The 26,772-nt window shown below is 44.0% G+C and overlaps 1 protein-coding gene across 1 annotated transcript; it reads right to left on the bottom strand.

The window, feature by feature from the left end:
• Positions 1–2,115: 2,115 nt before the first annotated feature.
• Positions 2,116–14,799, bottom strand: GREM1 (gremlin 1, DAN family BMP antagonist). Its single transcript, XM_081140416.1, has 2 exons — positions 14,511–14,799; positions 2,116–6,092 (listed from the first exon to the last, which is right to left on the bottom strand). The coding sequence occupies exons 1-2, from the start codon at positions 14,675–14,677 to the stop codon at positions 5,537–5,539; spliced, it is 723 nt and encodes a 240-aa protein (XP_080996542.1). The 5' UTR covers positions 14,678–14,799; the 3' UTR covers positions 2,116–5,536.
• Positions 14,800–26,772: the final 11,973 nt, after the last annotated feature.

Here is a 26,772-nt window from a genome sequence, read left to right on the forward strand (position 1 = left end):
CTTGATCATGATGTATAATCTTTTTTGTGTGTTGCTGAATTCAGTCACCTAGTATTTTGTTGAGAATTTTTGCATCTCTATTCATAAGGAATACTTGTCTGTAATTTTATTTTGTGATGTGTTTGTCTGATTTTGATAGCAAAGTAATATTGGTCTCATAGGATGAGGTAGAAAGTGTTTTCTTCTCTTCTGTTTTTTGGAAGAGGTGGTAAAGAATTTGTATTAATTCTTTAAATATTTGGTAAAATTCACTGGTGAAGCCACCTGGCCTTGGGCTTTTCTTTGTGGAAAGTTTTTTGATTGCTAATTCAGCCTCTTTATTGGTGATAGTTCTATTCAAATATTTATTTCTTGAGTCATTTTAGTAGTTTGTGTGTTTGTAGGTGTTGTAGACACCTTCATAAAGAGAATGGACCTTGCCCAGCCAACATGGCTCAGTGGTTGAACCAGGAGGTGATGGTTCGATTCCCAGTCAGGACACATGCTCTGGTTTGGGGCTCGATCCCCAGTTGAGGGGCATGCAGGAGGCAGCTGATCAATGACTTTCTCTCATCATTGATGTTTCTATCTATCTCTGGCTCTCCCTTCCTCTCTCTGAAATCAATAAAAATAAATAAATAGATAAATAAATAAAGAGAATGGACCTTTATTCAAAGTCTGGTTCAGATGTCAAGACTGATGGCACCACACACACACCAAGAGTGTATGAAAGCTTTATTACTCACATAGCAAGGCTTTCAGTGGAGAGTAGGGCAGGCCTTCCAACCCAGACTGAGAACACAGAAAGGAACTTGACTTGGAGTTTTTATGGTGGTTAAAGAGTGAGGCTGGGATGAGGGTTTTCACATGTAGACAGGCCTTTAAATGATGTGATTGTCTGATCCGTGACAAATAAGAGAGAGCCGAGGCTTTCTTATCAGCTTGCCCAGATGTGGGGCAGAAGGGAAAAAGAAAGGAGTGAGGCTTTAAAGATGTTAGGAGTCAAACATGAAAAAATCGAACTGGACTCTTGTTGCATTAGTAATATGTCAATTTCATCTAAATCATCTAATATGGTGGCATACAGTTGTTCATAGTATTCCCTTATAATCCTTATTTCTGTAAGGTCCATCAAATTGTTCCCTCTTTCATACCTGATTTTAAAAGAGTCCCCTTTCTTTCCTCCTTCCTTATTAGTCTAGGTAAAGGGTTCTCAATTTTCTTCTGCCTGCTCTAATCTGTTATTCAGCCCCTCTAGTAAAATTTTCATTTCAGTTATACTTTTCAGTTTCACAATTTCTATTTGGTTCTTTTATATATATATATAATTTCTCTTTATTTGTATTCAAGACTTGATGAAATTTCATTTTCTTGTTTTCCTTAAGTTCTTTAGAATGGTTTTCTTTAGTTCTTGAATATTTAAAGAGTTTATTTAGTCTTTGTCTAATAAGTCCAATGTCTGGGCTTCCTAAGGAACAGTTCTTGTTGTCTTTTTCTTTTTTTCCTGTATGTGGGCCATGCTTTCTTGTTTCTTTGCATGACTCATAATTTTTTGTTGAAAACCGGGCATTTGAAGTGACATAATGTGGTAACTCTTGCAATCAGTCCTTCTTGCCCTCCCCAGGATTTGTTGTTGCTGCTGTTTGTTGTTGTTTCTTTGCTTAGTGACTTTTCTGGACAAAGATATCTAGCATATGGTTTAATATTTCCAAGGGCAGGGACCCTATGTTCTACCCTATGAACATTTCCAGTCACCATCTCATGGCAGCTCACTGCATTGCTGAATCACTCTAATCATTAGAAACCTCTCCCTTCTACTGAGCCCAAAATCTTTCTCCCATTTTCCCCCTGAACACCTCAAAATAAAGCTATTATCATTTCTGTGACAATTCTTCCACTATCTGAAGGCTTCTCCTAACCCTTTCTAACTCTTCTATCTCTGGGGAAGAGGTTGGTACTTCCCAGCACACACCAGCTTTCCTCTGACATCAAGGGATCTGGAAGGTCTAGGTGGAAGACATAAATTCCCTTTGAGGTCACAAGAGATCTAATTGTTTTCCTATCTCCCTTCCCAGTACAAGTGAATCCTCTCCTACCCTATGAACATTTCTAGTTAAACACACACATACACAGAGAGAGAGAAGAGGTTCGATTTATTGCTCTTCGGGAAAGGTTATATAGAACATAATTTGGGTGAAATTACATTCTAGTTACAGATTCATAAAACTTTGCTTTAAACCAAATTAACTTTTCATGATACTATCAAGTCCCTTCTCATCTTCATACACAGCAAAGTACCTCAATCATAGTCTATATAATCCTCTGTTGTTTTTAAATGATTAAAGCAGACATAATACACAATGCAGTTGATATTAAATATCTTGAGAAGGACAAATCAATAGAATTTTCACTCTTACGCGTTAACTTGTCACTTATAAATGTTCTGCACACACATTTTTCATTTTAGATTTTCTCCTTAAAAGGACTTGTGAACTATTCATTATTATCCACTATTTGTTTGTACACACACATCATAAGTCTTCCAAAATAGCATTTAAAATTATGCTTAATATTGCCTCAGAAATGTTAACCTTTAAGGAACATTAAATTAAAAATTTATAAAAGCTCAGCTCTTGACTCTGTAATGCATGTTCAGATGTGTCCAGATTTTATTATTTCCCTCTGATCTGATAAAAGCTTCCAACAGCATACAATGTGCCCGCCTCTTCTTTGCTCAACTCAAAGGAAGTCAAATAAAGGAGAAAAAAAAATGCTTGAAATCACAGTGACCAAAGGATTTGAATTAATAATTACATTAAATAACCATAACTTTTTGTTTAACTATTCACATTCCACACAGTGGAAATTATCCTTTCCTCCAGATTTTTCGCTTACACTTTGAACTTTGAAGAACTACAATAACAACAACAACAGAAAAACTTAGAGACTTGCAGGATGTGTTTTTTTTCTCATTCAATGCCAGGCACAAAGTGTACATCATAAAATTCATATTTGGTGTCTGGCATTGTTTTAATAGGAAAGATCAAGATTGCAAATATCTTGCCATTTAAAAAGATTTTACTATAGTAATTAAAAACATATCAGTACATCATTGGTGACTCCAATACAATATGTAACAGAGATGGCACTTTCAGTAAATGTTGGGAGACACACTGTACTTGTGCGAGTCTTAATATAGGCACAGTAAGAAAAGCAGACGGTTCCCTCTTTGGCTAGTTATGTGCTTTTAGGGCAGTTATGCTGCTGATTATCGCAGTGAAGTTCATTTTGAGGAAATTCTCTTTATCTAAGCCAAATTCAACTTACACGCAAGACTGTGGTACAAGCTACTAAAAGAAGATTACTGCTGCCAACTTAAGTCATCTCTTTTTAACACAATTGCATGCTTGTGGCAGGGTTAAAACAAGAGAAATTCAGTGTCTGCTGGTTCTGAATGTCATTTTTCCTCTCAAGTATGGTTTTACATTTTCAGTTCCTTCCCCTTTCTCTTCCTCTCTCCCACCCTCAAGATTCTGGCGTAGCATTTGTGTGCTTAATTAAATCCATTCTGTGCTTTATTGTTGGAGGATGTGGATGATAGAAAGATTTAGGGCAGGGGCGTACAGTGTATACGAAATGCACAGACTGTGTGTTTGCACAAATTTGCCTTGTGTAGTAGGATCATCAGTAGTGAGTTTAAAAGTTTTAAAATTAGACCCCAAATTTTGGGTGTTCAAAATAACTTCTGCCGCAAAGTATGGTTCCTGTTTAGTTGTTAGATGGGAGAACACTGAACCAAAACAAAAATAAAACAAAAACAGCCTCTTTAGTTGCAATGGGCCTTTGCATGCTGGAGCCTTGATCGGCAACTGAAACACAAGTCTAAGGTGTTGGTTTCCCATGTTACACATGACTTGCTGGTGAGGCTGAGACGATACAAACAAAGCAAAAAAAAAAGAAGTGTTGGTGGTGCAGTTTACAAGAGGACAGGTTAGCGGAACCCAAAATGCAGTAAGGTTCACCCACACCACACTGTGGCCATTCGATAAATCCTAAATAAGTATTGTGAGTAGCCCAAGTTTAATCAGAGGACAGCATCTACCAGTAGGTTCTGAAGAATTGCAATGTTGCATGAATCCCACCAGCAGTAGGGGGACAGCTAATGAACCCAAATGCTCTGATTTCTGACCTGCGCTTCCCAGCAGACCCTCAGAGGGCAAGGAAGGAGGGGAGGCCATATCCCTCACATCTCCCAGGCATTAAACTACTCCTTGGACAGAGGCAATCTCCTCTACTTCCTCACTCTCCTCTGCTCCTCGGCTCAAACTTCTATCAATGGCTAAAACAGAGACCCAAAATATACTTACAGCTAAAATGGAGCAGGCCCCAAACTCTCTCCTCTCAGCCTGGTTCCTCTGTCAAGGGCACTCAGCAGAGGCAGAATCTTTACAACACAGGGTGTGGCTCTCAGAAGCATTACACAGATATAATGAACTGGGAAAGAGGTGAGTATAACCAAGCAAAAGGAATTAGGACCTTCTGCCTATGAGGTTTTGGTTTTTTTCCTACCCCTGCGTAGGGGGTACTGAGCTACTTCTACTGCCCACCTGAGGGACAAAGCAGGAAGGGGCTGTTTTGGTTTAGCTCATTCCCTTGGTTCAGAAACTAGGAGTGGTTAGTATTTACGTTTTAAATTTGGACACTGGGTTCCAACTGGTTTCAGCAACTCAAGAGTGACAGCCAAAGTTAATGATCTTATTTTTTGCAATTTCATTTTTTTCTCTGTTCACTCGAGTTCTGTTAAATTCCAGGAAAAAACTTGCTAACGGGTGGGTCTCACTGTGTTTTGGGGTTGGCCTTCCGAGACCCTGCACGTCTATCTCCCTAAGGGCCCAAGTGATCCTCACGTTCAATCCCTCCCTTCTCTCGCTCCTCTGTCCTTGCGCTTGCCCACACCAGCCTCCCCCAGAGTCTGAAAGGTCTTCCAAAGATGGGAAACATTTGCATCTGTGGTCAAGTGAGTTAATTTAGAACCCTTGGCAAATAGATTAGACTGAAGTAGTCACTGAGATCCTAAGAAAGGGTGGGCTGTGGAAGGGAGGCGGAAGGCAGGAAGCAAGCATGGACTGAAATACCTCTTGCAAGTCTGATACGGCACTGAAACAGGTCTCCTGCCCTCAGAGTCGCCTCTTCCATTAACATTCATTCTAAAGGGAGATTCTGGGCCCTAGGGAGACAAAGGCAGAACCAGAGCTCGGACCTGCCCCTCTGATGTGCGGGGTGGCATGGGCTTTCGGTGCCCTCCCTTCTGGGAGCAGATTCATCGGTAATAGGAAGTGCCCTCTAGCAGAGACTGTGTTTCCTCTGGTGTCTGCAAACAGCCACAGGCACCCACGCACACTCATGCACACAGACTACGCACTAGTGGGTGCCTGTCGGAAGGCAGCTGATGGTTCTTCTCGCCTCTGGGTTTAAGCCAAGTTCGAATCAGGTTGTGTTAGGTCTGGCTCCGGGCCCGCCTGGGGCTGCATCCCTAGGACAGGCGGGCTGTCCTGGCTTAATCCAAATCAATGGAGATGCAACGGCACTGCTTCACTCGCGTCACCCTCTTCTTCTTGGTGGGTGGCTGTAGTTCGGGGCAGTTGAGTGTGACCATCATGGTGGTGAATTTCTTGGGCTTGCAGAAGGAGCAGGACTGGAAGGAGCCTTCCTCCTTCCGGATGTGCCTGGGGATGTAGAAGGAGTTGCACTGGCCGTAGCAGAAGCGGTTGATGATGGTGCGGCTGTTGCATCCCTCCTCGTGGATGGTCTGCTTGAGCGGCTGGGTCTTGCACCAGTCTCGCTTCAGGTATTTGCGCTCTGTCACATGCAGGGCCTCCTGGCTGGACTCCAGCACCTCCTCCCCGGGCATGGCCGTGCCCCGCCCGTGGCCCCGCCCCCGGTTCCTGGAGCCAGGCTGCTGGGGCGACTGAGTCTGCTCCGAGTCATTGTGCTGGGCCTTGTCTGGCGGAGGGATGGCACCTTGGGACCCATTCTTTTTCCCTTCAGCAGCTGGCAGCAGGGTCCCCAAGAGGAGAAGCAGGGCTCCCACAGTGTAGGCGGTGCGGCTCATGCTAAAGGAAGGAACACAGAGAGGAAAGACATGAAAAATAGAAAAGTTATTTAATTAAAACATTAATATTGCCATGCGCTGCATAACAGCAATTTTGGTCAGTGATGGACAACAGGTACAAAAAGTGGTCCTGTGAGATGATAACGGAACTAAAAAACTCCTATCACTTGGTGACATCATAACGTCACATGGCAATGCATTCTCCAGTGTTGGTGTGAACACACCTGTGCTGCCTGTCGTATAAAAGCATGGCACAAACAATTATGGACAGTGCATAATGCTTGATAATGATAATAAACAGCTATGTTACTGGTTTATGCATTTACTATAACTATTTTTATTGTTATTTTAGAGTGCACTCTTTCTACTTATGAAAGAAAAGTTCGCTGTAAAACAGCCTCACACACCTTGTGTGTTGATTAAACCATTTTCTCTTGTGCTTGATTTAATCTCGTATTGTTTTCTGCAGTAACATGCTGTACAGGCTTGTACCCTAGGAGCAATAGGCTATACCCACGGCCTAGGTGTGTAGTAGCCTAGACTCTGTAGGTTCCTGAACTCTATGGTGTTGGCACATGGATGAAATCACGTGCCGTATCCCATGGTGAAGCAGTGCATGGAATAGCAGCTAACATTTTATCAGGCCCTTGTTAAATATTTTATGTAAACTATTTCATTCGCTTTGCACAACATCTCTGTGCATTGGTACTATTATTCCTCTTACCCTCCTGGCCATGAGACCACGAGGTAGCTTGCCCAAGGTCACACACACAGTGCGTAAGTCAAGATGTGAACCCAGCCAGGGCCCTTCCCTCCATCGCATGTGCTCTCACAGGAATTGCTCCTTGGCTTCTGCTGCCAGCGAAGTTTGATTTTGTGTTGTGGTCACTTACCTGTATTCATTCTTGGACTCGACAATACTTAATAAGTTCCTACTATTTCAAGTTCCAGACTACCTTGCACTGCTTCAGGAAACTCATTTTCTATCTTGTTTTATAGCAAAGATAAATTAGCTTCATGTGCCGGGCACATCTCTCGGTCTTTCACCCTAACTAGTGTCAGTGCTTCCTTCCCGAGCTGTGCCTTGTTCTGCTGGTTGGATGTTCACTGTTATCGGGCATCGGAAGGAGACTGGTGGGGGGACCAGAAAGCACCTGACAGAGGGAACACACTTCCCAGGAAGGGCACTGGGCGGAAAGTCCAGACTGAGCTTCTACAGGAAATCCTGGGGCAACAACTTGCTATCTGACCTGAGGAAAATCATTTTACTTTTCAATAAATGACTTCATTTAAGCAACACTACAAATACCTCATCTCCCCAGATAGGTTATTCAGATCAAATCTGATGTAAAAGTGAAAGCAATTTGAGAACTAACCAAACAGATGACGGTACTGCAGACAGGATGAATTACTTTACCAGAAAGATCTCATAACTCATAAAGACTCCTGGAACCCTCACTTATTCTCATTTTTAAACTGAGAACAGATATTCATTATATCATACTCTACACAAAGATATACATTTTTCTACTTTAAATGATGAAACGTCATTCGTGAGTGTGTGTGTGCGTGTGTGTGTATAAAGTTTAGAAGGCAGAAAATAGGCACTAGAGAACAGGTATGTGCAAATATTTATGTTAATAAATGCCACAGGCATGTTGAATATATTAATGACAGTGAATTATTGTGGATGGGTCTGGATTTAGATAAGGATCAGCGAGGGAAATGGCACATAAAAATGACAAAAAAATTAAATAAGGGGGAGGCAGAGAGAGAACTGACAAAAGAATAAAAGAATAAAGCAAGGATGGAGAGAGAAAGAAATGAATGGAGTAAGGACTGTAAATGAGAGCAGGGAGTCCAGAGGCAGGGTGTTCAGGGAAGGTAGGGCAGACAGAAGAGGAGAGGAGGAGCGGGTGAAGCATATTTCTAAAAAGCAGAGTGCAACAGAGAAGCATCGAACTGTTAGGATTCTCCTGGGACAGGCTCTCAAGCCTGAAAGTGCAGGCAATCACCTGGGGACGTTGTCAGAACGTAGATTCTGACTCGGTAGGTCTGCCTTTCTAACGGCTCAGAGTAGGAAGGCCTGTGACACTTGCATGGGTGCAGAGAAAGGAAGAAAATGTGAAAGGACTTTCGTTTCCACGAGGGCAGTTTCACAGCCTCCCTCCTCAGGCCATTACACCAAATCTGACCTGAATCCAGAAGCTTCCCCTGCCCTGCCCTCCCTAGACCCCACCACGGTTTTCTGAACTTAAGGACAGAGCTCTGAAGTACCCATTTCCCTGCTCTCTTCTGGACACCCGTGTTACACCTGATAACCACAAAGTGCAATTCAATGGGGGCCTTATCATGGCCCCCACAGGAACTGTACAAGGGGGTGCTATCAGCTAGAGTAATTGCTCTCCAAAGACAAAGACAGTGTGGAATCTGTATTCTCTAAGGGACAGCCCCTGTCAGTAAAGACCATGCAGCCCTAAGGATAATGTCAGATTAAGATAATTAGATATGAAATTTAAAATATCCTTAAATGGCACCATCTTCCCAACATTAACCTAATACTTTTGGGCGAGTTCAAGTTTGGAGCTGATAATGTGACATTTAGCTCTCTGCTCTGACTGCAGACTCCCTGGCTTTTGTCAGTTTATGTTACAACATCCTTGTTCTTTAAACAGAACCATTTTTGCCTCAACAACAAAAAAATTAATTTCCTTGTTTTGTCTTTAAAAAAAAAAAACACTCACGAGAAAAGTCCAGTTATAAAACAGCACTGATTTTCTCCAGAGGCCAGGATAGCTTGAGCCAGGCCAGTTCGGTCTCCGCAAATTCTATATAGTGAATCTGAGAAGCTTCCGCAAGTTTCTGCTATTTATTCAATTCAGGGACAGGATCTAAACTAAAAGAGTCTCTGCCCATTCCAAAGAGAAGCACATAAAACAGCCCCAGGCCGACACCATGATCTTCCCCTATACGTCCAGGACAAAGCAGCCCTCCCTGAGAAAGACCGGCAGAGCCCACATCACAGAGACCAATCTGGGATTGGCTGCAAATGTATGTTGACTGCATATGACACGTTCACGTCATGAGGACATCCCCTCCCACAAACATCTGTCTAAAAATGTAATTGTTTTCTGCACACCAACTTAGGACTTCTTTGTACTCAGCTTTTCCTTCTTGGCATTTCCACATCTGTAATTAAACAAGTACCTAATCTGAGAGTCATGAGGGCATACTGGTCACCTTATCTTCAGTGCATGGCACACAGTAGGTGCTTTTAAGTGAATGATTATTAGAGACCACATTGATTTACAGAGTTTCCATTCTTTGCATTTTAAAATACCATCTCACATACCAATGGGCAGCACAGCAGCCAACTGCAATCCTTTTGTTCTCACCCTCAGTATAGCAGACTCTTTAGAATCTAGGAGGCTCCTTAGTGCTTGCTTTCCTTTCTCTAGAAATACCTTAGATATCCACTACTTTTTACCTGATCCCATGCGGAACGCTGTGGGTTGTATTTTCTAACTGTATTCACTACGGCAGAAAATGCCAAATTAGTCAACTGTGGTTTTCAGTTTTAGTTTGAACAGACTTCCTGTTCCTATGGGAGCATGTGTACCCCATAAGCCAAAGGGATCTAGAATGACAAGCTGTTGTTGTTTTTTAATAAGAAAAGCAAATTTGTCTCCAAATAAGATTTATTAGATGTGGGAAATATTGTGAAATGGTTCTTCATTTTTCAAAAGCCTACTCTTCAAAGATCTTCAGAGCTAATTGTGAGGTTTTGGAGTTCTTCTATCTTATTAACTAGGTATTTGGAGAGAAGTGAAAGCCAGCTTCTGGAATCTCAATCAACAGAGGCCTCAGCTTCTTAGCGAATAGCCGCGCTCTGAAGGGCTCTGCGTATTCCACATGGGCGAGAGTGAGCGGGATGAGAGCTGTAATTAGTACTGGAACCAGGGCTCTGTCAAGTCTTTGTGGTTAATCACCCAACCTCCCCTCACACCAAACTGGTCTTGATTACTCAGTGAAGGATATAAGACTGTTTTGCTCTTGAAATCCCATTTGTACGGCCACCAAATATTTTGTACTTTGTAAATATCTTAGAAGTGAAGGCAATCAAGAAGACGTCAATTCCTGGAGGACCGTTCTTTTCCACATCAACACCTATCAGAGTGCCCCATTATCAAAACAACCCAAATACTGATCCAGATTTAGGTTCCTATGAATTATCACCCATGGGCAAGCATGAGCTACAAACATTTCTGGTAATTTGCATACATGAAATGACCCACTCACATCATTAAAGGTGCAACTCATGGGTCCAGAGTGCATCATGACACCCACAAAGACCCCCCTTAATTTCCCTTTACAGGCAAAATTCTTCTTTTAACCCTGCCTCAATTTCCCTTAATGCATTTCTCCTCCAAGTGACATGATCATGTTGTCATGGTGAGCTTTCTCTGCTCCGGTTCCCCACCCGCAAGGCCTATCCCACCCCCAGCTTTTTCCCCCCTTTATCACTGTCCTCCCCTCCAATCCACTTGTCCCAGAAGATGTAGATACTCTCAAAGCAGGTCTTCTCTACCTGATGCCTTCCTCAGGTTTCCCTTAGCGATCAAGAGCAAACGTCTACACGTAAGATAAACCAGCTTAACCACCTCTGTCCTGTGCAGGTCACTGTGATTTATTCCAGTCTTCACAAGACTCTACGGACACATCATCTAATACTAGATGATGAAAATGAAAACGCTAGCGTGACCCGTTCCCAATGTTCTTGGTGTCTTTGCGAAAGTTTAGGCCAGCTCTTCTCTGCCCTCTTCTTGCTGCGTTTCTCATTTTAGCTAACCAACCTGCTTATCACGTTAAGTGGGAATTACAGTGAAGAGACAAAGGTCGGCAAGCCAGCTGTCTGTGCCTCAATGTCTGATCAATTCCTCATGAATGAATAAAGTTTTAGAAAGACATTCATCAGGCTCGGCATCAAATGATTCTCCCAGCATTAAAATAATAATGGAACTGACAGCAAATACTCTAATGCAGGCCAGATTTTAAAATAATCTACTCCTTTTTCTCAGGGCTAAATCTTTGAGAAGGGCAAAGTTTATTTTGATTTTGATCTATACTTTGTAAAAAGATAGTCAACCTTTAGAAATCACGTAGAGAATTTAAGAATATACTGGGTTGCTTTGTTTTTCTCAGACAAGTTGTACCCAGAAGAAAAGTTGGTGGTTGGCAAATGAGTAGACCATAAAGTCTCATCCTGAACATGCTGCAAGTACCCTAATACCACCTCCCTATTTTGAACCCCATTAAGGCTAACCAGGCTGGGGCCCAAAATCGCATAGGAAGGGAGAAGACCACCTGGTTGTTCAGCATCTCAGGAGCTCTAAGCTCATTGGAAGGTTTGTGTGTGTGTGAAGTTAATGATTGTATACAATTCTTGTGGTCAACAGGAAATAAGTTAGAAAGTAGTAAATATTAAATGTTCACTGAGCAGCACTATGGGGAGACCTAATTGATAGGTTCTGTCTTGAAATGAAAGATGTATGTTAGTCCCTGCAAGCCTGCGATTTAGGATTTAATTTCAGAACCACCGTGTAGTATATCCTGGTGCTGTAGAACGTTACTGCCTCTCCCAATACCGCCACTAATAATAAGAGCTGCCTATATTTTTAAACCCTTACCATGCCAAGTATTATGCTAAATTCTGAGCAAATTTTCTCATTTTTCACAATAAAATATACGATAGAAAATATTGTCTTTATTTTACTAATCAGGGAATCCAGACTCAGAAAAGTTAAGAATCTGTCCAGGGTCACACCGCTCCCAAGTAGGAGAGTCAAGGTTTGAGTCCAGTTCTATCCGGCACCCAAACACATGTCCTTAACCACTGCTCTGTGGACACCCACCACGGTATTTAACAAGAGACACATGGATTTGTTTCTAATGCAATAACATTTGAAGAATACCTTAAACTCAAGTAGTGATCTCGTTTTTATCTTCATGTTCACTGTGAAGAAAATTCCTTGTCCCAGGAATTGCTGTTGTACTTGGCATTTCCACGAGCATATGTAAAAATGAAGGAAAATTCCTTGCAGACGTATGACACGGGCTGGTAACATTCGCCTGATCTGTGCCTTTCAGTGGATGTTACAGTCACCTCCCAACAACTCCCACTCTACCTTCCATAACAAGCTTAGGTTTACTGTCCTTCACTCTCTGTTCTAGGACATGCTCCACAGCTTTGCTGTTGACAGTCATTTCTTGGGAGGGGGGTTTGTGGCATAAAATTTCTTGGATGTATATCACTTTTAATACTTAAACATTAAGACTGAGGGCTTCAGTTTAGAAGGCAAGGCAGGCAGGCAGCTCTCATTGAGAGATGTGGGAACTTAATAGGTTTCTATTCTTCCCTCTGTAACCACTCACCTAAAGACTGTCGGCCAACTTGGATTTCCTATAGAGCGTGAGTTGCCAAAACATTTCACTCAAAATGAACTTTTAAGAAAATAGGAAATCTGTGAAATTACAAAGTTTACAAAAGACTTTAATTTCTAAATGACCCGGGGGTTAAACACACATGCACAGAGAACAACTCCAGATCTAAAGAACCCTTAAATAATTAGTTAACCATTGGAGAGTGCAATCTATCCAGTGATAGTAATCAAATTACTTACTGTTGTAGACTTGGGTGTGCCAGGGAGGAGATGATAATCTGTAGTTTTCTTAAGATCTGCCCCTCATTGCTTTGAAAAATCCACCCCTTCAAGTCCCTATGCCCCCACCTCCTTCCAAAAAAAAAAAAAAAGTATGAAAGAAAGAGGAGGGGGAGCTGGAAAGCCCTGGGGAGAAAGAAGACTCCTCACCCTGGGACAGGGTTATCTTAACCTCTTCTCCGCTATTTATTTAACTTGTGTGTACAGCCAGAAGGAAGCCACTACTCTGGGGTCTCTGGGACAGTTTAAACCCCTGGTGACCCACTTAACACAATAGATTATTTTAATCGACTCTTGTCCCGGCACCATCTCGAAGGGGAACATAAACTGACGCGCACACCGCTGGGATATGTTTTTTCCAGCAGCAGATCCGATTACCTACCAATGGTCACCTCTCTGCCCTTGTACCATTTTTTAAAAGGTTTTAACCCCTAACTCGGAGACTGTGTTTCTGCCTAAAAGAGCCGAGCCCGGCAGAGGGCGGCAGTCGGGCGCAGCCGGGAGCCCACTCGGGCGGCTCGCAGGCGCAGGGGGCTTTACTGGGGAGCCTGGGGCACCTCGCGCGCAGCCCCCGCCTGGCCCGCGGGCCCGCGCGGAAGTCCGGAGTCGCCTGGGAGAAGCGCCAGGCTGGGGCGCCCCCACGGCCGAGCTGGGACCCGAAGACAACGCCAAGCCAGGGTGGGGGCCCCTACGTTCTCCCCAAGACTAAAGTCTGCCATTCACTCTGGCTGATGAAGTGACAGTCCCGAAGCCCCTGCGCCCGGGCCTCGCGCCTCAAGCTGCGGAGGGGTCAGCGGGGGAGCTGGCGGCCGGAGAGAGCGAGGGGCGCCCTGGGCTTTGGAGCAGGCGACCGGGCGCCCGCCGCCAGCCCCGCGTGGTCCGTCGATAGCGAGGTGCAGCGAGGCGAGGTGGGGGGCTCTAGAACACGAACTAAGGGGTACCCGCGGGAAGTGGGACCCGGGGGGTGTCGCTGCCCGGCGCCTGGATGTCCGAGGCTCAGCCGAGAGCCTAAAACAAGGCACCCAGCCCCCGCGAGTGCGCAGCCGGCACGTGGGCGGGTGCGGCGTGAGCGCTCAGGGCTCTCTGGACCCAAGCGCCCCGGCACCGAGGGTCCCGACTCCTGCGCGAGTCTCCATCTCACCTTGAGGGTGGGCGACGGGGCCAACCGCTGACTCTCCCGGCCCTCCAGCCCACGGCAGGGCCACTCGCGGCGCTCACTCCGACGGGCGCCCCGGCCCGGAGCCCGCCCCGCTCCCCGCCTCAAAGACCGGACCCTCTCAGCGTGGCCCGCCCGGCGTCGCTGCGGAGGGCGGGTCCCCGCTGCCCCCCTGCCTCGGCGCACCGGCCCTCCGCTCGCGCTCTCCGGCCTCGGGGACTCCGTGCCCCCGCGGTGGGGCGCGGCCGGCGCCGCAGCTGCCACACGCACCGGGAGAGCGACAGCGGGGCTCCGGGGGGAGGAAACGGGGTGCGGGGTCACCGCGCTCGCTCTTGACACCCTTTCCCAGCTTTTCCCCGCAAACGGCCCCAGGCGAGGTCACGGCAGCCAAGACCTTGGCAGGACGACCCCGCGATGGCTTTCCGTGGTTCCCCCGGGGAACCGCAGGGCCCCGCGCGTCTACACGCAGCGCGACGCCGGGGTCGGCTGGAGACCCCCGCGCGCCAGCACACGCACACGGCCGGCCCCGCGCCTCGGCTCTCACCTGTCAGCGCGGCGGGCAGTGGCGGCCTGCGCTCTCGACGCGTGGCGCGGTGTGCGGGCGCGGCCCCAGCCGCCGGGGCTCGGCTCGGGGTCCGCCCGACGGAGAGGAGCGCTCTCGCCGCGCACTGGGTCGCCCGGTCCGCGGAGGGCGCACCGAGTGCGGGACATCGCGCCGTCTCCCGTTTAAATGCCGGCGGCCAAGCTCGGCGCCCGGGGCCGCGCCTCTCCATTGGCCAGGCGCCGCCGCCGCCGCGGGACCCGCTATCCGCCCCCTTTCCCGGTACTGCCCCCGCCCCCCGCACCCCTCCTGCCTCCCCGCGGGGTCCCCTCTCCGCCTGCCTCGCCTCTTTGTCTGCCTCCCCCCCCCCCCCCCCCCCCGCCCGGGCCGGCTGGGAGAGGTCACCCCAGGGAACCGCGCCTGGAATGCACAGCAAATCACATTTTCCGCTCCCGTTGGAGGGGGAAGAACAGGAGGAAATCCCCCCGGCTCCCGGCCCCTCGTGCCTCCGCCGCCCAGGTCTGGGCTTTTCTCTCGCCAGCTCCTGGTCGCCTGCGTCCGCCCCGCGACGGGCTCGGTCTCGAAGTCGGTGCTGGGAAGAGCGAGACCTCCGGGGGATCGGGACAGATGAGGCCAGCCTCCCCCGTGGGGGAACGGGCGCGCGGCTCCGCCCAAGGCCCCCAACCTCGAGGGCCCTGACCCGGCGCCCCCGGGAACCCCGCGGGCTCGCCGGGCGCCCGCAGGAGCCTGTCGCCAACCTGACACCCCCCTCGCCTCGCCCGCCGCCGGCGCCTCGGCTGTGAGTGCACAGAAAGGGTCGTGGGGGAGAGGGCACGCTAACCCCAAAGGGACCCTCGAAAGTCTGGGCTTCCCTTCCCAGGCCGTTTTAAAAAGGGAGAGCCAGTCGCCGCGAGAGGAGGTTTTGTGTAGCGCGTTAAAGAGATGGACACCTCGGGGAAGTGAAACGTCAGACGAGGAAAGAAACTTCCCAGAAATTTAAGACAAAACCTCGGTATGTGAAAAACCGATGTCCCATTGCGTGTTCATTGCTGAGGACCCGATAAAGAAAGGCGAGCGCACCAAGAGCGTGCTTTTTGGAGAGAGGAGCGAAACGCTCAATCGTGCTCTTAGCTTGAGAGCCGGCTGCTGAGAGAGGCCGCGCGGAAACCTCCCGGCCGCGAGGTCGGCCGCCGACCGCCTCCCCCCGACGGGTCGGACGGCGAGGCCTCTGAAAAAAGTTGGTTATAGAAGGAAATTTGAAGGTTTCTGCACTGACTAAAAGCAAAATAAACAAAACAATGAAACCCATCAAAAGGTACTTATGAAACCGTGGTGATTTAAGTACTTGGCTAAGAAAACAAAACCAAACCTCCAAACAACAGGATTTCTTTTCCCCGTTAGGCAGGCTCTGGGGTGGGGTGGGGTGGGGCGGGGTGGACAACACCGAGCGAACACCTACTAGATGTTGTTAGAAACTGGAGATCGATTTTTCAAAATAAATGAGACAAGGAAACCTGTGTTAATTCCGACTCTAGACAACCTTCGTCATTTAAATGTTTTGTTTGTGCAAAGGGCAGTTTCTCACCGTGAACTCAGAGCTGCACTTTAAATGTTTTCAGAAATTTTTTTTGTTAAGTCATCTCGTGAGCCATAGTTTGTAGTTGGATGTGAACCTTCAACAGGACTTAAGAGACTTACCCCGGTGGGATTGGCTGCGGGAGAGGTAGGGAGTTAGAAATATACAAAATGTTTATGCAATTAACAGTCCAGTCAAGCCCACCGCCAAGCTGCTCTCTCTGCTGTGTAAACTATTCCTCCCAAGAAAGGGGAACATATTTTGCAATTCATTAACGCGTTCTAATCTAAAATTCAATGCTTTAGTCACCTCTTTTTCAAGACTCATATAAGATACCCCAAATAAAAAACACAAAGAGAGAGAGCTTACCTGCTGTATTGGAAGCAATTGCTTTGGAGCCCTGACACTGTGGCTTTATATATCTCAATCTGTCTTTATCACTCTATCTCTATCTAGTAAAAGTTGTTGGTAATCACTATGATCCCTCTTCAGGAGGCTTCCCACAGCACACTCTTTACAATGGTAACGTTCCGACCCCCCACCCCTGCACGGCACAACGCTCTATCCCATTTCACTGTGTCGTTTTCTTCATTGTCACTGATCTCTCTCTGCCCCTGGACTACAAGCTCCATGAGGGCAGAGACTTTGTCTATCTTGGTCACTTTGGTTACACGATGCACATAGAATACAAAGTGTCTAACACAAAATTAAGGTTCAATAAGTAGTTGTGGATTGGGAAAGTTCAGCACATACCCACTAGTTGGGATTATCAACTGAGCCCAAATGCTGAGGATATAACCATCACAAATGTGATAAACACAGGCCCTCACCTCACAGTTTATAGTCTAGTATGTTTGTAAATATTTACATAGATATCCAAGCTTTTTGCCTCATATTTGTGTTTCCACAGCTCTCAACCAGTCATTGCAAACCATTATCCAATCAGGATGAAGGCGTACGAGTAAAACACGCTTCAGTTCTCTTTAACCATAATTACATAATTGAAACCTGCTCTCCGTGGGAGGGAAAGACGTAGAATGACTCCATGTAGTCAAAGTTAACATTTTAAATCTGAGACCTAAACAGTGGTCAATAAATGATAAATTGCACTTACAGAAACTACTTTCAAATAACTTTGAGGCTGTCGTGAGATGTGTAGACCCTGCTAAGCTACTGATTTGTAAAAGGAAAGTCCATTTCTCACCTACCTATAGGATGTGTCTTCATCTAACTCCCAAGATGCTAAGAGGAAGCTACTCTCCAGATTTAAAGAACCTCAAAGTCCTCCGTAGGGAAGTTTTTGCTTAGAGCTGCGAAAGCTGTTTGTGGCTGTTCAACCTAATTGCAGAGGCTATGTATGCCATCTTGTGTTGTTTTTTCTTTTAAGCACTTTATTTTTATTTTCCCTCAGATTTATTGAGGTATAATTGACAAATGAAAACTATATATATTTAAGGTGTACGACATGATGATTTGATGTACATATACATCGTGAAAGGATTACCGCCAACCATCAAGCTAATTAACACATCCCTTACCTCACACAGATCCCCTTTCTGTGTGTGGTGGGAACACTTGAGATGCACTCTCTTAGCAAATTTTAATACAATACAGTACTATTAACTCTAACCAGGCTGTACATTAGATCCTCAGAACTTATTAATCTTATAACTGAAAGTTTGTACCTTTGTCCAGCATCTCCCCATTTCCCCCACCTCCCAGCCCCTGAAAACCACCATTCTACTCTGGGCTTCTGTGAGTTTGACTGCTTTAGATCCCACATATTGAGTGAGATCATACAGTATCTGTCTTTCTCTATCTGACTTGTTTCACTTATTATAAAGTCCTCCAGTTCACCCATGTTGAATGAAATGACAGGATTTCTTTCTTTTCTAAAACTGAAAAATATTCCATTATGTGTGTATACATATGTATATATATGTGTGTGTGTGTATACATGTATATATGTGTTTTTTAAAATATTTATTGGGGTGACATTGGTTAATAAAATTATATAGGTTTCCGGTGTACAACTCTATAACACATCATCTGTATATCGTATTGTGTGTTCACCACCCAAAGTCAAGTCTCCTTCCATCACCATTATCCCCCCTTTACCCTCTTCTTCCTCCCCCCACCCCCCTTTCCCTTTGCTAATCACCAGACTATTGTCTGTGCCTATCAGGCGTGTTTTTGTTTTGTTTTGTTTTGTATTTTGCTTAATCCCTTCGCCTTTTTCACCCAGCCCCAACATCCCTCCCCTCTGATAGCTGCCAGTCTGTTCTCCGTATCTATGAGTCTGTTTCTATTTTGTTCGTTTATTTTCTTCATTAAATTCCCCATATAAGTGAAATCATATTGTATTTATCTTTCTCTGACTGCCTTATTCCACTTAGCATAATGCTCTCCAGGTCCATCTATGCTGTCACAAAAGGTAAGATTTCCTTCTTTTTTACAGCCAAGTAGTAGTCCACTGGGTAGATGTACGACAGCTTTTGTATCTACTCATCTATTGATGGGCACTTGGGCTGCTTCCAAATCTTGGCTATTGTAAATAACACTGCAGTGAGCATAGAGGTGCATATATTCTTTGGAACAAGTGTTTCTGGTGCTTCTGTATATAGTTCCAGAAGTGGAATGGCTGGGTCATAAGGCAGTTCCATTTTTAATTTTTTGAGGGAACTCTATACTGTTTTCCACCGTGGCTGCACTAATCTGCATTCTCACCAACAGTTCACAAGACTTCCCTTTTCTCCACATCCTCGCCAACACTTGTTTGTTGATTTATTGATGATAGCCATTCTGAGGAGTGTGAGGTAATATCTCATTATGGTTTTAATTTGCATTTCTCTGATGATTTGTGGTGGTGAGCATCTTTTCATGCCTGTTGGCCATCTGTATGTCCTCTTTGGGAAAGCGTCTATTCAGATCCTTTGCCATTTTTTAATTGGATTGTTTGGTTTTTTGGTGTTGAGTTGTATAAGTTCTTTATAAATTTTGGATATTAATGCCTTATCAGATGTATCACTGGCAAATATGTTCTCCCATTCAGTGGGTTGTCTTTTCATTTTGTTGATGGTTTCCTTTTCTGTGCAAAAACCTTTGACTTTGATGTAGTCCCATCTGTTTATTTTTTCTTTTGTTTCCCTTCCCCAATGAGATATATCAGAAAAAAATATTGCTATGAGAAATATCTAAGATTTTACTGCCTATGTTCTCTTCTAGGATTTTTCTGGTTTTGATTCTTACATTGAAGTCTTTAATCCATTTTGAGTTTATTCTTGTGCATGGTGTAAGAAGGTGATCTAGTTTCTTTTTTTCTTTCTTTCTTTTTTGCACATATTTGTCCAATTTTCTCAACATTTATTGAATAAACTATATATAGACTATCTTTAGCTCATAGTATGTTCTTGCCTCCTTTGTCAAATATTAATTGACCATAAAGTCATGGGTTTACTTCTGGGCTCTCTATTCTGTTCCATTGATGTATATGTCTGTTTTTATGTCAGTACCATGCTGTTTTAACTACTGTGGTCTTATAGTATAGTTTGATATCAGGTAGCATGAGTCCTCCAACTGTGTTCTTTGTTCTCAAGATTGCTGTTGCTATTCAGGGGCTTTTGTTGTTCCATATACATTTCTTGAATATTTGTTTTAGTTCTGTGTAATTCATAATTGGTATCTTGATAGGAATTGCATGGAATCTATAGATTACTTTGTGTAGTATGGACATTTTAATGACGTTAATTCTTCCTATCCATGAACATGGTATATGCTTCCATTATTTGTATCTTCTTCAGTTTCTTTCTTCAGTGCCCTATAATTTTCCGAGTACAGGTCTTTTACATCCTTGGTTAAATATATTTTTAGGTATTTTATTTTATTTTTTGATGCAAGTTTAAATGGGATAGTTTTCTTAGTTTCCCTTTCTGATAGTTCATTATTGGTGTATAAAAATGCCTGATTTCTGGATATTTATTTTGTATCCTATTACTTTACTGAATTCATTAATCAGTTCTAGTAGTTTTTTGTTGGAATCTTTAGGGTTCTCTATGTACAGTATCATGTCATCTGCTATGTATGCCATCTTGTATTGGATTAAAGAAGAATAAAGCCCTCTACTCATTTGACACTGATCTTGTATGTCTTTCCAAAAAAATATGATAATGAACTTGACAATAATTAAAGCAAAAGATATTTGCAATGATCAAATAATAGTCAAATGATTCATATCCAGAATGGATTTTTCTTAAAAATTAATAAGAAAAAAACTCCACAAATAACCTAATAGGAAAAAAAGTTTGGCAAAGCTCGTGATGGACACTTCACAAAAGAAGAAAACTGAACATCCAGTAAACATAAAAAGATGCTAGGTGCTAGATTACACTAGTAAATTGAGGAAATGCAAACTGAAATAAGAAGATACCTTTGCTTATATAGCAGATGAGTAAAGATTTAAGTCTGCCAATATCCAGCATTGGAAAGGGGATAGAGAAGCAGGTACTTAAATGTATCGCCAATGATAGTGTCAATTGGCACAACCATTTCAGACTGTAATTTGTCAATAACTGATCAAATTAAACATGCCCCTAGTATACCACCCAGCTATTCCACTTCTAGGTAAACACTTTAGAAGAATGTGAATGCATGTATGAGAATTAGAAACTTGTGTTACAAGTTTCTATTGTAACTAGTGCTTGTGTTACAAGCACTTCTGTTACAGTATTGTTTATAACAATCTTGATGTCCATCAACAGGAGAAGGCATAAGAAATTATGTTATTCATATAAAGATGCTGTATAGTAACTAAAAAGAATGGACTAGATTTTTATATTTCAACGTAGACCTCAAAAACATAGTGATGTTTTAAAAAAAGCGGCAAGTTGCAAAATGATACAAGTAGTATGACACCATTATGTATATTTTATAATAAACATATAAGACAACGGTATAAATTGTTTATGAAAACATATGTGTTCACATAAATGTATAAATAGTGGATTGGAAACCAGACCTTTGATGGTGCCCACCAGAACGGAGTGGGGGAGGGGTAGATCAGGGATGGAAGACAAAGGGATTTCAACTTTATAATGCTTTTAAAGTTTTTATTTTAAAAAATCTTGAAGTAAATATAACAGAATATTGACAATTTTAATTTCTAGGCAATGGGTACATGGATATCTGTTAAATATTCTCTTTACATATAATGTTTTTTAATTTCTTAAACTAAAAAAAAGGAATCTGATCTTTTAATCATAATTTCAAGTGATTTAGATCATCATTTGCACACTGAGGATTTCTCCTTCCTGTGAGTCATCTGTAGCCAGCTCCAATCACGGTAGGCATGTTTTCCAAACACATACAAACCCTATTGGCGTTTCTATATCTACTGATCTGTCTTCCTGGAGAGGGTTGCTCCTGGCTCTCCACCCTGTTCTCTATACATAAGCAGTAAAACATTGCCCAGTTTGCTGTAGATGAAGACAACTCTGAACAACGCTGCCAAGTACAGCATGTGGAACGATGAAGCATACAGACCATTTTAGTACAATTCCAACCTAATTCCATACAAGTATTTATTGTGTACACTACATGTGCACTGCAGTACGCAAAAGGCAAAAGCATAAAAGTCTGACATAGCCCTGCAGTCGATGTGTAGGCACAGTGGAAAGCGCACTGAACTTGGAGTCAGAAAAATCAGAACAAATGCCTGACTCCTCCTCGTAGGAACTGTGCCCCTGGGCTAGATATTTAAACTCTCCGAGTCTAAATTCAATCATCCGTGTTACAGGAATGGTAATAATACCTACCTCTGGGTGGGTGATGGAAGTAAGTAAAATAAGCTTTGTGAAAGTGCCAGACACGTGACCGACACCTAGTCAGCAGCACTGTCTGCAGAGATGCTAGAGGTCAGCTGGGAGTTCAGACAAAGAGAATGAAAGTATAATATCAGCATGGGTGATGTCTTATGTATTTACATTTACGGTGCATAATGCAGCGGATACCACATAGCAGGGGTTGTTAAGGTATTAAATGAGTATTTGCGTAGGAGAAAGAAAGGGAAGGAGAGAGGGAAGAAGAGAAACAGGAGAGGAGAGGGAAGGGGAGGGAAGGGGAGGGAAGGAAAGGAAAGGAGTGATGCCATTCCAGTAAATGGCACAGCAGCTTCTATTTTTGGTAAAACCGGTCAACGGTATGAATACCCCAGAGTGGTACAGGCAGAACACAAAACCCTTCTGGCTCTCTTTTGCCTGCGTCATAAGAATCACTTTAACCAAAAGTTCTAGTTCTCAGGATGTTTTCACAACAGTGACAGAACCTGAGAAAAAGAGACCAGAAGATGCCTAACTGTGTAGCAAGACAAGCTGAAACTCCCATGCCCGGGACTGCTGGCAGAGCCATGGGAGTGAAAGGAAACAGGAGGGCAGAGACAGAAATACTGTTCTCAGCATCACATGCCCAGTGCAGAGCATAAAGCAACCTGCTGCGAATGAGGCTCCTGTCTTTGTCTGCAGACTGGGTGACTTGGGGAGACTGAAAGGTTTCTATTTGTCTTGAGCTTTTTGACGTGACCTCACTCTTGGAAAAAAATTGGATGGGACTTTAATCAGTTATTGATTTTCTGTTTTCCCCTAGGGCTTGAACTGCTGTGGTTCTTCATTTTTCTCAATCTTTTTAAGGTATATTTTCCAAGAAAAGCTCATTCTACTGCAACTGTAAAATGCCAGTGCCTTGGAGAAGATCTGCTGAGAGTGCTCGTTACACAGAAGGTCTCTGGCCATTTCACCGTTGGCTTTGGCTGCCCTGCCCCTTCCTCTTTCACATGGGCCTATTGAATTCATTTCCAGCTGTTGTTCCCTTGAGATCTCCGCTAGTTACGAGGAGGTAGGTTTTAAGATTTATCTTTCCACTTTTTTGGCATTTTTTAAGGCATGGAAGCCTCCACGTAATTTCTGTTCAAAAAGTCACTGTACTGGTTTATTACATCTTTTAAAAGATTTTGTAACATTATAAAGATATTATAAACTCATCAAAGAAAATTTGGAAAATACAGAAAATACAAAGAAAATAAAATTTCCATAATCCCACAACCCCCAAATAACCAGTTTACACACACACACACACACACACACACACACCCCACATTTATATATATATATATATAGGGATTTTTTCCAATTGTGTTAAGTATGTATGTGTGCATGTGTACTTTAAAGTCTGTTTTTACTAACTACTTAACAAAGGGTGTGGCAAAAGCAGGTTTACAATTGTGCCTATGGAAAATAATACAATAATAGATAATACAAGAATAAACTCTGTTTTGCATACTCATAACTGTAAACCTACTTTTACCCACCTTGTATGTACCAAACACTAAGCTTTACATACATTATCTAATTTAATCTTCACAACAATCCTATGATGTTGCTACTATTATTTGTTCTTTTGAAAGGTGAGGAAGCTGATGTCCAGAGAGGTTGTGTAACTATCTCAAGGGCGCACAGCTGTATGAGGCAGAGGAGGAATTTATGGCCAGCTGACATCTATGTCCCCTCCATTCACCTTTTGCACTGTACACTGTGCTAGAACTGATATTCAAACACCATGATTACTCCTCAAAAAAAGCACCCTAAATGCCAAGTGATTTAAATAATTCAATAGCTGGTATTGCTGAAGCATTTGGTTGTATAAAATATGAACACATGTATGAGAAATATGTTTGGATTTTACATGATTTTACTTACAAAGAATTCTGAGCACGTGGCCATTGAAAGCTCAGATAAGCCCTGTTATGTACCAATACTGCCTTACTGCCATTATAATTGTTATTAGTCACAGTATCCACCTAGTTTTTAACTTAGGAACTCCTACAGATTCATTGCCCAGGGAGAGAAGCATGGAACCGAAGGGGAGAAAGCAAATTCGAGACCTGCTTTCCCTCCTAAGAACCAACGTGAGTGGGCGCCAGGGTGTGCCTGGCTCACTAAGGGGCCAATTTTCAATCTCTTTTAAATCTTCCTTCTTCCCTCCTCCCCTCCCAAGCTTAAAGAGTGGATCATCTGGAATATGATTTCTCATTCCTTTTTAAAAGAAAGACAAAAATGTAAACTGTGGGCTCCTCACTGCTTATGTCAGAGCAATACATGTGTGCTTTATATAAACTAACCATTTATCTATTAATGTTTGTAAAGAGCTTTGCAGACACAAGGCATTTGGGACACACTCTCTAGAGAAATGTGGTGTCTTTGGAAAGAGGATCAGAGAAGCAAGAAATCAATGGTGGGAGAAATGCCTTTGTACTCAATGGTAAGGGAATGTGGAAAGAAATCCTCAAGACGAGCATTGAGCTGCATGTTCCCCTGTGTTGAAGGCTGTGGCAGGAGGAGAGAAACATTTCCAAGGAGACTTGGCAGCCCTGCCTGTACTGTTTGTTTCTATACGCTTTTACTTGTCTGTGTAACAAGAAAGAGAAAATAAAGAGGACATACTTTGGACTGGACAACATGTCAGCGTGTCCCCAGACACTGGCTTCCAGATGGTGTCCCGTGTGACTCTGAGAGGCAGCAGGGTTTCCTGCGACTGGTCACCCCAGCAGCCTGAGTGGTGAGGGGCTCTCAGGATCCCCCAGGAGCATAACTCTACCTGCCCACCACGTTGTATGGAAATGCAGGGCTGAGCACAGGACAGACTCTTACAAATGGGGAAGTGTGGTTCTTGGCCACAGAGACATAGAGCTGAAGAAGAAAACCTTTCTGAAAAGAAATCATGATGATTCCTGAAGCAGCTACTCTGCGGGCCAGAGCAATCCATGAATGCGCATGAGCAGATTACGATGCTCTGCCCTTGGACAAAGCTCTGCGGCCTCCTCTCACACCAGCCACCCCAAAAAGCCTGCCTAACCTGAACCCCGAGCTAGCTCCTGGTTGTGTTTCCAATCTTCCTTGAAAGGAGGGAAGGAACGAGGGAAGAAGGAGGGAGGGAGGGACCCAGGGAAGGGAAGAGATCGTTCCTTTTAAATAAGAAAGACAGGTTATTTCTGAAGACATAGTTTCCCTTTATTGGTACTTAAGATTTAGCCCAGTAGTTCTAAGTGTCTATAATAATAGCAATTATTACTACGTGAGCTCTGTGCTGTCAACCTAAGGGAAAGAATCTTGTCACCAAGAAGGAGAATTTCAAAGTGAGAGTTTGCTTTTGATACAAACATTTGATACAGAAGTAAAGGTGCACAAATACAGCTCAGCATATGCAAGGACAGGAGGCTGAGCTGCAAGTGTCTGCTCCTACCCCTGGTGTTCAGTGCTTGACCAGCGGTCTCAGTGGAACTTGCTGCAGATCCAACCCTTGAGCCAAAGTGAACCACAAACTGGTCCCTGAGCACAACCGCTTGTCCCCCTTCCATGCCTTTGCTCCGGCCGCAGCCTCCACTTAGAATTTCCCTCCTCGCCTCCTCCTGTTCAAGGCATCCTCTTACTTCAAGCCTCTCTCTCTCAGACCATCAGCATTTTCTCTGATTTTTGTCGTATTTTTACTTTATTGTAGTTGCGTGTATACTGGACCCATCTTCCATGGGATGCAGACTGAGTGCTGGCACCATTCTTTCCCCATCCTGGGGTTCCCTGGGGTCCAGCCCCAAGCAAAGGAGATGCTCACTCAGCAGATGCCTGTTGAACTGGAAGCAAGGATTTCGCTTAAAATAAAGGAGCCTGAGTTGAATGATAAAAGTGCTCCAGTCTTCTGTTTTATCCCATCACCTATGGGAGCTGTGTCAGAAATGCTGTTGTTGTAAGAAACATCCAAAACTGGAGAGAATTTCTATGAGTCGATTTGAGCCAAACTGACGACAGTTGTCAGGAAGCAGAATCTCAAGGGATTGAGACAATGCACCAGAAAATGGCAGTTTTGCAGTTTATTTTATACATTAGAATCAAAGGAGGAGGCATAAGGAGCATTACATGAAATCCATTGGCGATAGATTAAGGAGGAAGGACAAAGCAAAGCGGGGAAATCTCTGGAATTAGATAAAAAAGGAAAATGAAGAAACACATACTTCTTTTACACTGGTGGGTACAGGATAGTTAATAATTAACATTTACAGCACATGGACATGGTACGCAGGGAACAAGATACCTGTGAGGCCCAGCCAGTGTGGCTCAGTTGGCTGAGCATCGCCCCATGCACCAGGAGGTCGCCAGTTCGATTCCCAGTCAGGGCACATGCCGGGGGTGCGGGCTCAACCCCAGTAGGGGGCGTGCAGGAGGCAGCCAACAGATGTTTCTCTCTCATCAATGTTTCTTTCTCTCCCTCTCCCTTTCTCTCTTTGAAATCAATAAAAATGTATGTTTTTAAAAAAGAGATAACAGTGAGGGGTTCTGTGGTCTCTGCTCTGGTGCGGAGGGTGTGCCCTGAGGGGTCTGGAAAGGGAGATTATTCTGACCTTTACAGGTACATTGAGATGCATAAAGACAATAGACAGGCTCCTTTAAGGTAAAGATTGACCTTTGTCAAGGAAACCACAGGCCAAGATGTGACTACCCACCATGATTCGCTTTTAGTTAGGACTTTCTATGTTGAGACCATCCTGTGTGGTTACTTGCGCTCTCTGAGTTTGTAAGGCTGCCACACAGGCCTCCCCTGAGCTTGTCAGGTTTAGCATGTGGCCCCTTTTTGTCCACAGTATCCAGTGCT

This window comes from Miniopterus schreibersii (assembly GCF_964146895.1).
Source record: "Miniopterus schreibersii genome assembly, chromosome: 1".
Lineage (NCBI taxonomy): Eukaryota > Metazoa > Chordata > Mammalia > Chiroptera > Miniopteridae > Miniopterus > Miniopterus schreibersii.

What these genes read in the sequence shown, in the direction of transcription:
- GREM1 (XM_081140416.1), bottom strand. Translation starts at nt 14,677, where the DNA reads ATGTCCCGCACTCGGTGCGCCCTCCGCGGACCGGGCGACCCAGTGCGC. An exon ending in ACTGCCCGCCGCGCTGACAG is followed by an intron (nt 6,093 to 14,510) that starts GTGAGAGCCGAG and finishes TCCTTCCTTTAG; the next exon opens with CATGAGCCGCACCGCCTACA.